Raw genomic sequence first — 14412 nt, forward strand, 5'->3', positions numbered from 1 at the left:
CTCCGCGCGCGGCGCTCCGCGCGCGGCGCTCCGCGCGGCGCGCGCTCTCCCGCGGCGCTCTTCTCCGCGCGCGGTTCGCGGCTCTCCGCTAACGGAGTTCGCGGCGCTCCGCGCGCGGTCGCTTCCTCCGCGGCCCGTGCGCGCGCTCGAGAGGTGAGAGGCGGAGGATATACGAGCGGTGAGAGAGAGAGGATATAAGAGGCGAGAGATAGAGGAGGAGATAAGAGAGAGAGAGGATATAAGAGCGAGAGAGGATTAAGAGAGAGTGAGAGGAGATAAGAGAGTGCGAGTGAGATAAGAGAGAGGTGAGAGGAAGTAGAGAGAGTGAGAGGAGAGGAGCTAAGAGAGGGAGCTGGAGATAGAGAGCGAGTTGAAGTAGATAAGAGAGAGGTGAGAGGAGATAAGAGCGAGGTGAGAAGGAGATAAGAGAGAGGTTGACGAGGATACTAAGAGGAAGTGAGAGGAGAGACGGAGGAGAGAGGTGAGAGGAGATAGGAGAGAAGTGAGAGGAGATAGGAGAGAGGAAAGAGGAGATAAGAGAGAGGTGAGAAGAGATAAGAGAGAAGTGAGAGGATGATAGGAGAGAGGTGAGAGGAGATAAGAGAGAAGTGAGGAGCGATAGGAGAGAAGTGAGAGGAGATAGGAGAGAGGAAAGAGGAGATAAGAGAGCGGTCATTCACTTAATTAAACCTTAGAACAAAGTTATGGATTGTGTGGTCTCCCTCCTTGTTGCCTCCTTTTGAGCCAGGTTGTGAGAGAGGAGAGAGGAGAGAGGAAGCCGAGGAACCATGAGTGCAGTCAATAAAGAAGTGTTATTGCCACACCCATATAAATGCTCCACCCCCAGCTCCACAGCCGGGATGGATCCTCCAGCAGTGAGTGAAAGTCCAAGTTCAGACATGCTTGCACTCCAAAACAAAACTCACAGGGATCATCAGTAGGGTTCTGATGTCATGGAAATAATGTCATACTCTTACCCTCTGCTGGCGTGTCTGTGCTGTTAGATTTGTATAATTTATTGAATATAATAGTGCTTTGTAGGCAGGGGCTCTAATCTCTGCCCTGTGGAATGTGACTCTTCACACAGCAGGGTTGATTTAATTATTAGAATGTTATAAATCAGCCCCCGGCTTGTGTTTATTAAATCCATACGGTACCATCAGAGTTAATTACGCTATGGTGCAATAGGAGTAGGATCCAAAAGCAGGACACTGACTTGGAATTATAGGTGGGAGGATTATTGATGGGTTTCCAGGGAATGAAGATGGAGGAAGGGGAAAGTCCAGCTCGTGGAGGAAGAGGGTGAAATGGGTAGCAGGTTAGCAGGCAGGCAGGTATACTGTAGCACAAAAGAACAATGTGAGTAGGGTCACAAAACGCATACAAAAGATAATACTTGAATACACAATTCAAGGAGCCAGAGACCCGAACTACCACGGTAGCTGAGTAGACAATCTGGCGACGAGTGGCTGAAGAACTGGGGTTGATATACTGCCGGGTTGATGAGGTATCAGCTCCTCAAACTAGCAAGCACACTCAAAATCAAAATCATAACTTTGAGCCAACTTACCCCTAAGCCAGTGATTTTCAACCACTGTGCCGTGAGAGATCATCAGGTGTGCCGTGGGAAAGTATCCAACTTTTTTTTATCAGCTCCGACAGCATACATATATATTCCCCCAACGGAACCCCGCGCGCCCTGAAATTCAAGTTTTTTGTTTTCTACCTGCCTTGTGCATTTTAAATGACGTGACCACGTGATGACACGTTCCGCTTGTGTTGTGTTCATGGACCCTGACCGTGGCCTGGTCGATTGACATCTCATTTGAGCCAATCGGAGCTTTCATGCATTATCTACAGCCTTCAATAGACAATCAGTGTCAAATTGATAAAGAAGTGCCAGCCCCTCTTCTTTTGTTTACAGACCGAGCCAATAGCAACCGAGTCTCCCGATGACTGGTGTATCGTGTAGCCAATGAAATTCTGAACATGTAGATATGCTACTTCAATGTTTAGTTTTTTTTTAAATTGTATTTATTATATTCACATTCAGAAGAAAATACAAAAGAACCCACAAAAAAAACATTACAATAAATGTGTTTATTCTTCACTTACTCTGTGTCATTACTACTAACAGGGAATATGAGTAATAGTTATTTGTGAGCAATACAAATAATATTTTATCAATAAATATTATAATATCTCCAAATTGCTCAGCTTGGAAAGGCCTGGTGTTAAAAATCTGTCTAATATGTTAAGTTTTTGTGGTTTTGTTCTGAAATTTGAAGATGAACTTGATAATACTTGATGCTATGTTCCTATTCCACATCTTCAGGCATCTTTTTCAATAACAAACTTCAGGCGGTGTTCCGTATATTCAGTGCCAGAAGCACTTGGAGTAATTCTGTTTGCAAGAACAATAAGAGAGTTATCTTTTGAATGAGACCAACACCATGCATATGGTGCAAATGGTTGAAGAGCAGCTTTTAATTTACTTTGGGTGTCGTTTTTAGGTATTTTGGGGTAAATTCCCCCACACTGTAAGAGGTTAAAATCTTCTTCTTCTCTTATAAGGGAAAATATGAGCATACATGGCAGAGCCTGTTAGCAATTTACCAATGAAATTTGTATCAGCGGTAAATTACATAGTAAGATTTTCATCTTTATTCCTTAATAATATATTTTGAAAGATCTGGATAAAGGTAACTGTGCCGTTTTTTTAAGGGAACTTGGGGGCTGCAGGTTTATCAACATGCACAGAGGGCGGCATGTGGGTGTGATCAAAACTTTTTCTCTGGGTCCCTCAACAGGTTAATGTGACCATGACTGCATGTGCCTTACACAGATCTTATGGAAAAGATAAAACATGTATCTCCTAGAGCAGGGGTCTTCAATGTTTTTCAGGCCAAGGACCCCCAAACTGATGGAGAGATGGAGCAGGGACCCCCTACTATATATATTGTATACCATTGTGTTTTATATTAAACTGGGCCTAGTGCCATGTATAGACATGGCTACCTTGTTATTGTGCATTCAATACTAAGCTATTCAATTAATACTGAATGTGTGAATTGCTGATTGAAAGATATCGTCTTCTGCCTCCATTTATCCGTTCGCTACAATATGTTGGATTCATGTTAATGTGTATTTAAAGACATTTAAATTTGTGGAAAAAAGAAAGAAATAAAGAAATAAATAAAATTGTCTAATCAACCAAACATTTCGCAACCTTCCTGCAGAACCTCTGCGGACCCCCTAGGTGCCGTGGACCCCCTATTGAACAATTGACAATTGATTATTACTGCACTGATTACCCAGCAGGGGGCAGCATAAACGCATGTTAAGAACAAAGTCCTTGAACTTCAGTGCTCCTCAGACTACAGGGAGTCCTGCTCTGTGCTGTGCGGACTGATCTCAGTCCAGTGGTTTGGTGAATATGCTGGGACTGCAGGTCATCTATGAGTCCAGGCCACAAGTAGACTCTGAGGCCAAATGGACACACCAACGGATTTGAAAACACATGATAAAATAGGACCAAATCATTCAATTGGAGCATATTGGGTTAAACTACTTGTTTCGGCTATTAAATAATCCATCACTTCTAGTTTTGAGAGAGCCTGAGCCACCAATCAGAAAAACATATGAAAACACACATTTAAAGGTGGGTGTGTGTGTGTGTGTGTGTGTGTGTGTGTGTGTGTGTGTGCTTGTGTGTGTGTGTGTGTGTGCGTGTGTGTGTGTGTGTGTGTGTGTGTGTGTGTGTGCGTGTGTGTGAGAGAGAGAGAGAGAGAGAGAGAGAGAGAGAGAGAGAGAGAGAGCAGCACATGTCAAAGCTCTGCAGGCTACCTGTTAGTCTCCACACTGTCTTCAGTGGGAAGTCACTTCACCTCAGTGTGGCAGTCAGTCAGCGCATGACGGCTGAGAACAAGTGCGGGGGGAGACTCAGCGAAACTTAAAAACAACTAATTTTAAATGCTCATCTGACCACGCAGTGATGCCAGACCGACTACACAGATTCGACGTCTGTTCGAGCGGGATAAAGTCACAATAAAGTACCCACAGCCGGGGCGTGAGGAAAAAAGGGAACCAAGTGAAGTTTTGTTTGAATGGACGTGTGTGCGCTCTGGGTTTGCTCGGATGGGATGCACAGTGAGCTTCATCTGCTGTGAAGAGGACTTTCTGCAAATGCCTGTTCACCAACATGAGGAGGAGGAAAAGAAGAAAGACAGCCTGAAAAAGGTAACTTAGTTAAAAAGTGGCTAGTGCGTGCAGGCACGAGTGGGTGTCAAAAGCTGACAATAGTGTTTGTGCGGACGGGGCTGCGCGTTTCTGCAGGTTGGACATGTTTATTTGATTGTAAAAACTATGCTTTATAACCCAACTGTCTATTTTTATGTCGGATTTTCAGATAAGAACCTTCGACCTTTGCTTCCACTTGACAAACTCAAAATAAGGAGGTACTGTATGGAGCTACATCCAGGCCTAAATCATTTGAAAAATAAAATGAAACTAAAAGTTCAAGTTTTGATCTTAAACTTTGAAAAATACAATAATATATTCAAACTAAAAATAAGTGTATGGAAAGTTTTTCAGGATGAATATTATTTTGATTCAGTTCTGGAATTGAGTTCTTGTTATTTTTTCAATTGCATATTTTATGTTTTCAGATACACATCACATTTTTTACAGATTTGTTTTTCAATTTCAGAACTTAACTTTTTTTCACTTTCAGAACTTTTTTTCACTTTCAGACTTTTGGCCCTGATCTGGCGTGGGGGGCATGAAAATGTGAGCAAAACAAAGAAGGCTGAGGACCTTCCTCAATCATGTTGCCTTCAGGAAACGTAGGCATTGCGAGAAATATGACACTTTCTATACACCATATTCCTGTGATTGGCTGTAAGTGACAAAGTTCCGTTAAACAAGCTGTCTTAGACCGTACTCGGTACCAAAATCAGTATAAGAGCCATAAACTATGACAGATTGTGCAGTTCGACATGCACACTTTAGGAATTGACATTTCCCACTTCCACATAGAACTTCGATTCAACAAATAATACATCTGGCTCATCAAAATAATGTGTTTTTACAAATATTTGGGTTGGATATATAAACATGGACAGGCAGCGAGAGAGCGGTGTCCCTTTTGCATAAGCGCCGGAAGTGGGAAATGTCAAATCCTAAAGTGTGGCTGTTGAACTGCATAATCTGTCATAGTTTATTACTGTTATACTGATATTGGTACCGAGTACGGTCTAAGACAGTTTGCTTAACGGAACTTTGTCACTGCCGTTTGTTTTACTGCCAATCACGGTGTATAGAAAGTGTTGAACCATACTGAACCATACTACTTGAGGTACCTGAAGGCACTGAATCAAAATATTATTCAACCTGAAAAAACGTTTCATACACTTATTTTTAGTTTGAATATATTTTTCAAAGTTCAACATCAAAACTGCAACTTTCAGTTTAATTCTTTATTTTTTCAAATGATCAAAACCTTTGGCCTGGATTTAGCTCCATAGTACTGAGTCTTCTAAAAGCAGTACAGACAGCAATGTTTCAGTCAGTTCACATGGTAGAGCAGAATATAGCCAGTGGTTGTTACATAAGTAAGAAACAGCCTGTTCACAGCCATCAATCCTGGTATAATGTGTCTCTAATACCTACTTTGACATTAGGCATTCACACTGCTTCTGTGAGTGAATGAATGATGAATAAACCATTCACTATAATGACTGCCAAGTGCAACTCTGAAAAGTCCAAGTTCAGTCATGCTTGCACTCCAAAACAAAACACACAGGGATTATCAGCAGGGACCCTACCTGTACTGATGTCATGGAAATATTTTTGTCCTATTACCCTTTGCTGGTGTGTTTGTGCTGGTTTGTTATATTTGTATTAGTTGTTAAATATAATTGTGATTTGCAGGCAGAGGCTCTAATTTCTGCCATGTGGAATACGGTTAGTGACCTGCACTAATTTCTTTGTCCATCCCAAAACCATATAATGGGAAAATCAGCCCTCGGCTTGTGTTTATATGAATCCATACTGTACCCATCAGAGTTAATTTCACTCCTGTAGATATAGGCTATAAGTCTTCCAAGCTTTGAAGATAAAAAAAACAACAACACAGAGCTAATCTGGCTTCAGTTTACCTGTATCCAATGAACTGACATTGTGTAGTAATATTTGCTGCAGTTTATTTAATCAGACATGCGGTAGAATGAACATAATATGACACAACCTTTTGTGATGCACTGGAGTTACTCAAGGTCCCTTTACATTTTGTGTGTGGAGCTGCTCACTAAAACCACAGTCCTATATTTCTCTTTCCACATGCCTTTATGTGCTTATTTATGGGGTAAGGGTTTTCCACATTTTCTGGATGATGTACCCCTGCAGCCCTGTCAGATGAGTTCAAGTACCCCTTTATTAACACCACCCATCTTGTTCCAAACGTGCTCATTTGGACTGATTTTAAACCATTAGTTATTTAACACCGTTAATCACAAAGAAGTGGAGACATCGCGATCCTGGACCTGTCGGTGTTTAAGCTTGGACTCTTGTTGTCTTTTTTTCAACAAGTTTGGCCAAGTTCAAATTTGTACTACCACCATTTGGGGTGAAAGCACCTTAATACAAGTCAATGGCACCTCTGATACTGGCTTCTAACAGCTAACGTTAACTAACTGTACTGGATTTCAACACGAATTTGAAAAATATGCTGCGTGTCTTAGACGCGGCGATAGGGTATTTACTGAATAAAGAATCGCTAACAAATCAGTGTGTGCGGAGCAAGTGATTGACTTAGCAAAAGAGAGAGGTGGATGTTTCAACAGCAAACAGCTGTTAAGGAAAGACGGAACAGAGGATATAAAATCTGCAATCCAGGACGCACGGCAAGACTTGTCAGTTTTAGGAACCGATAAGAAGAATCGATATTTAAATGTCTTTCCTTTTGGATTTTAACATTGGTCTCATGTAGGTATATTCTTTAATCCTTTTTTATCCAACCATAATTTAAATTGTTCTGATCTGACCTATTCCACAATCTTTACCCAATATGAACTGCATACCATCACTGGTCCAGATGCCCACCACACGGATACATATTGTATATTAACTGGTGTAATTCCTGTGCTCCTGCAAAGTAACACTAAAGAGACACTTCTTGACATCTCGGATAGGCTTAGCCATCCCGTGGCAAAGACAGACAGCTGGCACCGAGGCGTGTAGTGTAGGGCTGTGGGCGCATGGAGAGCTGTGGGAAATGAATTCCCTGAGTCCAGCCAGCAGAGCTGTGGTTGAAGTAATGAAGTGGCTGCTAAAGTGTTGAAAATAGTCACTCGAGTGAAGTGTCGGTGATGCTGAGTACAAACAATCTCTTATGAGTAACATTTCAGAAGAAGCTAGAAAATGTGAGCTGTTCATTACTGTTCTGTATGCGACTGAGTCTGAGACACAGTACACGTTGTCAGAATCTCCAAATACTATAAATGTTCACTGATTTAACTTGAAAGCACTCATGAATGCTTCTTGTACTGAATGCTTATTTACCTTGCCAAATGCTGTGAATGGCATAGTATTTTTCTTTTTTCATGCTGATGTTTGTGTCGGAGGTTCGCATAGGTGCAGATAAATAGCTTCCTGGGGTAATTGCTCCTTTTGTATGGGTGATGCTTGTGGTTTGTGTCCCAGAAGAAGAGACTTTGGCTGTTCCTGTCAGCTGCGCTCAGGGAGGCCCATGGCGCAGAACTTTGAAGAGTGATAACAATCGACCAGAAAGTAAAACCCTCATGTAAAACCAAAGTACAAAGACTTTGAACCAGATGAGGGGCTCTTGAATAGGCTTCAGGAAGAATGTGCACTATGTGTTTTGCATCTAAGGATTGTTTTATAATGGCAGTACATTGTCTGACAGACAGAACACAATCTGACTGAATGGCATTAAATGAAGATAATGCATTATACTACTGGGCTGGCAAAGCTTGTATATAAGGTCAGGGACACCTTGTAAAATCCTTTGCAGAAACAATTGATTTGCATTCCTATGTAAAATAAAATGTATATAAAAAAATTTGAATTAAGAATTGTTGATAAAAATGTCTTATAATCATATTTATTCCCAAGTAGGTTTTCACATATAGTAATTTGTCTTGGTTCTGATTGGGTTCTTCATTTAACTCAAACCTCCATTTGTGTGTGTTTTAGTTTTTTGTATTTCTTTAAATTACAACTCAAATGGTCCTCCATAATGTGAAAATGCTGTGAGTTCTGCCAATCTGCTGAGAATCAGTTTTTAGCCATGTTCAGTTCACTGTTTTGGTTCCCTCCTTCTGTATGATTAAACCCCAAAAGCTTGTGCTAACCACCCCATATGAGACCTTGAGCTGCCACTCCCAGCACATTAGCTCAGAATAGCTGGTAGTGTTCCCAGTGTCAAGTGATGAGTAGCAACACATGAAACACAATCCAAAGACGTGCTGTTACTTTGAACTCAATGGTAATGTTCACATAACTAACACACATTGAATGCTTTTGCTGTCTAAAAGCCAACATAGCAACTATACAGACATTAGCTGGTGCTATAATGTAGGCTATAAGTAAGCTATAGCTAAAGTAGGCTATGGCTGTTTTTGTTATTTTTCTACACTTTCTTTATATTTTCTCTGTGCATACATGAAATGGAGTTATAAGGTAATAGATAGGTTAACTTGCTCAGTTAGGCTACAGCACAATTCGAAGTGCCTAATTTAGAGAAAATCCACTTTTCTCTTTCCATTGAGTTTGTATGTAATCTCGGTGCTTCAGTCAGAACACACCCTAGAGGTCAGATATTTGGCAGAGTAAGACAGCAGAAATAAATGATGAATTTGGACTTGTATTAATCATGTGGAGAGAAATGTGACTCCATGCAATGCCCTTCTTGCAATATCTGCTGCTGTGTGAGCAGGAAATAATTTTCTAACATGTTAGCCATAGGCCTATAGGAAACAAGGTGCAATTTCAACAATATTATGCCTCATTTTATAATTTACACATGTGCATTACAACTTACAGATCACAGTGTATCTACAAAGGCACAAAACATTTCGTCACAGGTATCTAGAACAGTATTTTACTTTATGATCAAAACAACTAAGTTTTACACTTTGCAAAGACCGGATTGGACCCTCTGGCGGGCCGGTTTTGGCCCCCGGGCCGCATGTTTGAGATCCCCTGGTCTACACCCTCTGTGAAGCAATAGACACAGCATTGCTTTGAGCTAAATGCTAACATCAGCATGGTAACATACTAGCAGTGACAATGCAAACGTTCTGATGATTAGCAGGCATGTTTACAATGTCCACCATCTTAGTTTAGCGTGTTAGCATGCTAATATTTGCTAATCAGCACTAAACAAAGTAGACTACAGCTGAGGCTGACGGGAATGTCAGATTTCTTTCAATGTTGCTAAATGTCTATCATTAGAAAGCACTGACACATTAGCTGTATTTTAATATTCAGCAATTTTTGATGATGAGAGGAGAGAAAGAGAGCTGCTTGCTTTATATGGATCATGTTCTAGCTAAGAATGGTCTACTTCCATGTCTGTCTACATAGTAGATAGGCCCTACAGAGCAATTATGCTTTTAGAGGCCTCCTTCTGGCCACATGTTAAATCAAAGTCCAGATGTCTAACCCTTGTTTGGTCCACTAACATTGATAGGTAGTAAACAGTTAGCCTGTTTAAGCCCCTGCGCTGGGAGAAGCTACCACTTATGGCTCTATACAAAGCAGCCTTGGTTTGGTTTGGTTGGTCCGAATTACTGAAACACTAAACTCAAAGTGGGATCAGCAGTACTTAAATATTACTCCTCACCATTAGGCCTACATTAGTTATTTAATCACATTTAGAAATATTGCTGGATTGACATATTCCTTAATGCTTGGTTTCCATAATTTTAACATTTTTCACACATTTGGAGCATGCAATTAGTCAGGATTAGTCTCTGCTTTCAGTTTCTGATCAGTGAGTTGCTGTCAAACCTTTAGTCTCTAGACTTTACTTTTGTTGGGTGTATCTACAAAATATTTCACCTAAAAAATCTTTTAATTTGGTTGGTCATCATAACTACCACATATCTCACTTCTGTGAAGCACAATTCAATTAATCACACTGTCAAATATTTGATATTATGTAATAAGATTGTAAGTGCATCACAAACATTCTATTTTGCTCAAATTAGCACATATTTACATGAGAACAGGCACAGTATCCTTAATGTAAACTACAATGATAAGTAGTTTAAGTAAATGTTTTTTATTTAAATGAGACATAAATGGTGTTATTTCTTGATTTGTATGTATTTTAAAGCTGTACACAAGAAGTCCAATTTTGCTTAATGATACACGTTTACATGATGGTAAACATGAAGCTATCGAGCGATATTAAATCTAATCTGGGACAGGTATCTGTTTGCCAGCCGTCAATGGGATTCAAGTAACTGGCAGACCAAACTCTCAACATAAGTAACACCGCCGACTATCCCTCCCTAAGAAACTAATCCTCATCTCAGTTTGAAGCCTGTCAAGTCCGACTCTCTACCCACCCTGTTTCTGAATTCCCACCAAAGTGTCAGACGGCGGGCGGGGGCTTTCCTGGGATTTGAAGATTTTCGATAAAGGTATGCGGTGAACTGAAAGTTACCTGCCGCCCCATATTGCATTCCAGTGGATGCTTTAGCAGTGGGGAAACAGTGTGTCCTCTGTGCTGTGTCTCTGGGGAGGCCTATCGTTTCACTCCTACCTGCCGGCACTGACCTGCACATGGGCTTCAGAACAAGACCTTCTCTGTGTGTTCCTCTGTGGAAAGGTGCCCAGTGTGTGCTTGACCCAGGAGAGGGTTGTGATGCCTCAGCAAGGTTAACCCCTGTAATTGTACCTTTTAATGCCCATGCACACAGGAATTTAACCTTTTGTGGACATTTCTGAATTTGATAGGAAGTTTCTTTAAATAGACCTATTCCTCACATGCCAGTCTGGGCACAATATGCTGCACCGGATTTATCTTGTGGATGATATGTAGAGGATTCACATAATAAGGGGAGATATCAAAGACACTGTTTGTGAGTGAAGTTATTGTGCTTTACGTGCATCTGTCTTGATGTGGTAAACGTTTCCCACAGGCTGCTACCAGCAGGTTGAACCAGCTCTGACCAGAAACTATCAGTATGACTGAACACACTTTAAAATGCTTTTCTGCTTCTCTGCATCCTTCCCACAAACCTCCTGGTAATTGGATAATTTGATCCAGTTAGCTAATGAGAAACTTGTGAACAGCAATCACTAAATAAAAACAAAACAATACATGCAGAGAATGAAGAAACATGTTTATTTTAGTCTCACTACATACAGATCTAAAAATGTCAGCCATTATCAGTTATTACGTGTGCATATTATTCAGTTTATTTGTGTAAACATCTTGAATGCATAGATTGGTTCATGGAACATCAGAGTATTCAAAATGCTGTCCAGGAATGTAGATGTGTGTTTTTAATTGAACATTTGAGAAGGAATCCTTCAGCTTGAGCCAACAGCTAGCATGGAATCGTCTGATGATTTGAGCCTTTTCATCCATTTTGGAAGTCAACGCCTTTACTTTCAAAGCGTGGTGGTGAAAGGATGTGTGAATCCGATGAGCGGATATTTCTTTTCCAAACAGCCTTTCAAGACATTACTGATTCGGTGATGCGTAACATTGCCCACAAAGCCCGTGGAACAAGAAGATAATGGGATACAAAAGGCGTTCATTGAGCTTCTTAAAGAGTCTTTAATTCACTTGGCAATGCACAGTGGACAGAATGACAGTCAGAATGATAGATTAAGCCACAGGGCAACTGTATTTTCCACCAGAGTCACGGTTGTGTGCCCCTTTTCTTGGAATGTAAAGCAGAGGCCTGACTTCCACCTCTGCCTCAGACCTTGTGGCATCAGTGCAACATAATACACTCCGTCTAGCCCTTTACCATGCAGCCTCTATGGCTTTGTGCAGCCGTGAATGTGGCCTTTATGCTGCAGTTTTGTTGATATTTCTCAACGTGTGGGGGGATTTTCTTGTCTTCTCCCTAATACTTGGCAAGGCGTTGTGGCATTTGCTCTTGGCAACGTCAAAATCCCACAAAGTCTCACTCTGGGGGCCTTTGTAGCCATTCACAACACTTCCGAGTGATGGACAGGGAGCTCAGCTCTCCCAGGTCGCATCCCTTTCCCCTCAAAATGTGTCTTTGTGGCTCCTGTCTTTTCCCGGGGTCTTTTTCACCAAGGTCGGATGCCACAGGGCTCCAAGGGTAATTACTGTGACTTTGGAGCAGAAGTTAGGCTGGGCTACCCAGGTCGCCCAATCATGTTTTCATCATCGGGAGAATGTTTTTCTTTGGGGACGTAATAAATCCCCCCTTTGACATGCTGCATTTACTCTGAATACACACAGGAAGAAAGACCCCTCTCTCTTTCTCTCTCTATTTTGCACCCATGCTTGTAACAAGCTGAGGCAGATCATTGTTGCTAGTTCGCAGTCACTGATTTTTTAAAGGATAGGTTTGTACACTGAGACATTCCGCTGTGGAGGAATTTCATAGGTATTTGCACTGGAATGTGGTTTCTCACTGGATTGGGAGAAGGAAACGTAATAAGTAATATGAATCGTAACCATAAAGTGTCAGATAAACATACAGACAGACTAATCTTAGGCCAGTTACCAAGGAATCATGATCATATTAATATACGTCTTTATTAATGTTTTTGGAGAAACATAACTCTTTACTTTTCAACACAGGGGGACACAACAGTTAATTGTTCTTTCGAGAAAGTTTGTCATGCCGTTGTTATTAGTAGAACAGGAGTAGAAACTCAATAGCCCTCCATAAAAAACATGGCACATGTTTCACGTTCCTGATCCTGATCCCTGTTAATGAGAGCGGGTGTGTCCCGTCCTATGCAGCAAGCAAAGGAATCTTTAATTAAATCACACTCTTGGACCCGATTCTGCACATGTGTTGCACGCGACTGACATTTTACACCAGTGTCACCGGCGTGCCACACATTTCTATCTATACACGCACTGGGAGTTTATTTACGGTACCCCCAAAGCTGTGTTCACGCTAACGCTGAAAATACAGTGATTTCTATTTTACTCTCTCGTGTATATAAGGCGATAAAATGATACGTAACATCAGATGATAAGAATTTGTATACATATTTAGTTATGTCTTTTTTTAAATAGATACTTATCTCTGTATATCTGGTTTATTAGTCCATTTAGCATCGCTGTAAATCTGCTTTATAAATGGCATTATGTTTACAGGTTTGTAGCATCAATGTGATGAAGAGCCATGAGCTGTTACGTATTTAATGTTAGCCTAAACAGGATTAGCTTTTGTTTCACTTTCAATTAGGGTTTATGTCAAACTGGTTTCACGGTATACCATGAATATACCATGAATTGGCACATTGATGGTTATCATACCATGTTCTTCTGCCTATTTACGGTATTGAACAAAAATGCAACCGGACAGAGAATCTCACCTGCGCCTGTGAATCTCCTTTCCTTATCGACTCGTCAACTTTTCAATAATAATTGTGTAACACTGTATACCAGGACACGTGATATTTTCTGAGATGGTTATCGTAGCGGGAAAATATCAAACCTTTGTAACCCTACTTTCAGTCTATACCACCTGGTTTTGAGGTACGATGTATATACCAGGTGGTACAAGTGTCAACTGTTCAAATGCTTAGATATAGGAATATGCTGTTAAATTGATGGGGCATAAAATCCAAACTCCATGTTCTGTGCAAAAAAGGCAGTCGAAAATCTGGCTTGAAGCGAATCTGAAGTTTCAGCAGTCTGTGTTCGACAAATCAAGTGGGTAACAGTAAATGTACTAAATAATGTGTAACTTTGTAACAGACTGCTAAAGCCCTCACATCAGCTTTGGATGAATGTTCTCATTCATTTGGCTCAGAAAGAGGACTGCACATTTTATCCTCCATGTCTTCCATTGGAAGTGGAAACCGCTCTCTTCAGGGCCAGTATGAACAGGAGTACAGCCCCCAATAACTTATTCGACGTTCATATGGGCGTGTGAGTATCGTTTTAAGAGAGCATTTTAATATGGAATCACTCACAACATTACACCACCGATTACAGTTGTGAACTGTAATGTAATGAAATATATTCGACACAAGTGATAATAGATAATCGTGTCATGTTTCGCCTAACGGATACTCGATTTTCGAGACGGATACTGATAATGATATTTGAGAGTTTAAACAACTGGTCAATATTTTTTGACATAAAGAATCTTGACATGGATCCCTTAGAATTGTGGCCAAGATACAGTATGTACTTAGTGGGACATTTAAGAG

The 14412-nt window shown here is 40.8% G+C and overlaps 1 protein-coding gene across 8 annotated transcripts in view; it reads left to right on the forward strand.

Annotated features, from left to right (window-relative positions):
• The first annotated feature begins 4043 nt into the window (after window positions 1–4043).
• tns1b (tensin 1b) overlaps window positions 4044–14412 on the forward strand; it is a 179157-nt gene continuing 168788 nt past the window's right edge. For 4 of the 8 annotated variants that reach the window (XM_029459537.1, XM_029459541.1, XM_029459545.1 and 1 more), the window contains exon 1: window positions 4045–4239. In XM_029459537.1, coding sequence (XP_029315397.1) covers window positions 4138–4239 — 102 coding nt within the window. In that variant the 5' untranslated portion in view covers window positions 4045–4137. Of the gene's footprint in view, window positions 4240–14412 lie in introns of all 8 variants that reach the window. The other 4 variants (XM_029459542.1, XM_029459539.1, XM_029459540.1 and 1 more) reach the window with 2 other exon arrangements.

This window comes from Cottoperca gobio, chromosome 21 (genome assembly GCF_900634415.1).
Source record: "Cottoperca gobio chromosome 21, fCotGob3.1, whole genome shotgun sequence".
Taxonomy (NCBI): domain Eukaryota; kingdom Metazoa; phylum Chordata; class Actinopteri; order Perciformes; family Bovichtidae; genus Cottoperca; species Cottoperca gobio.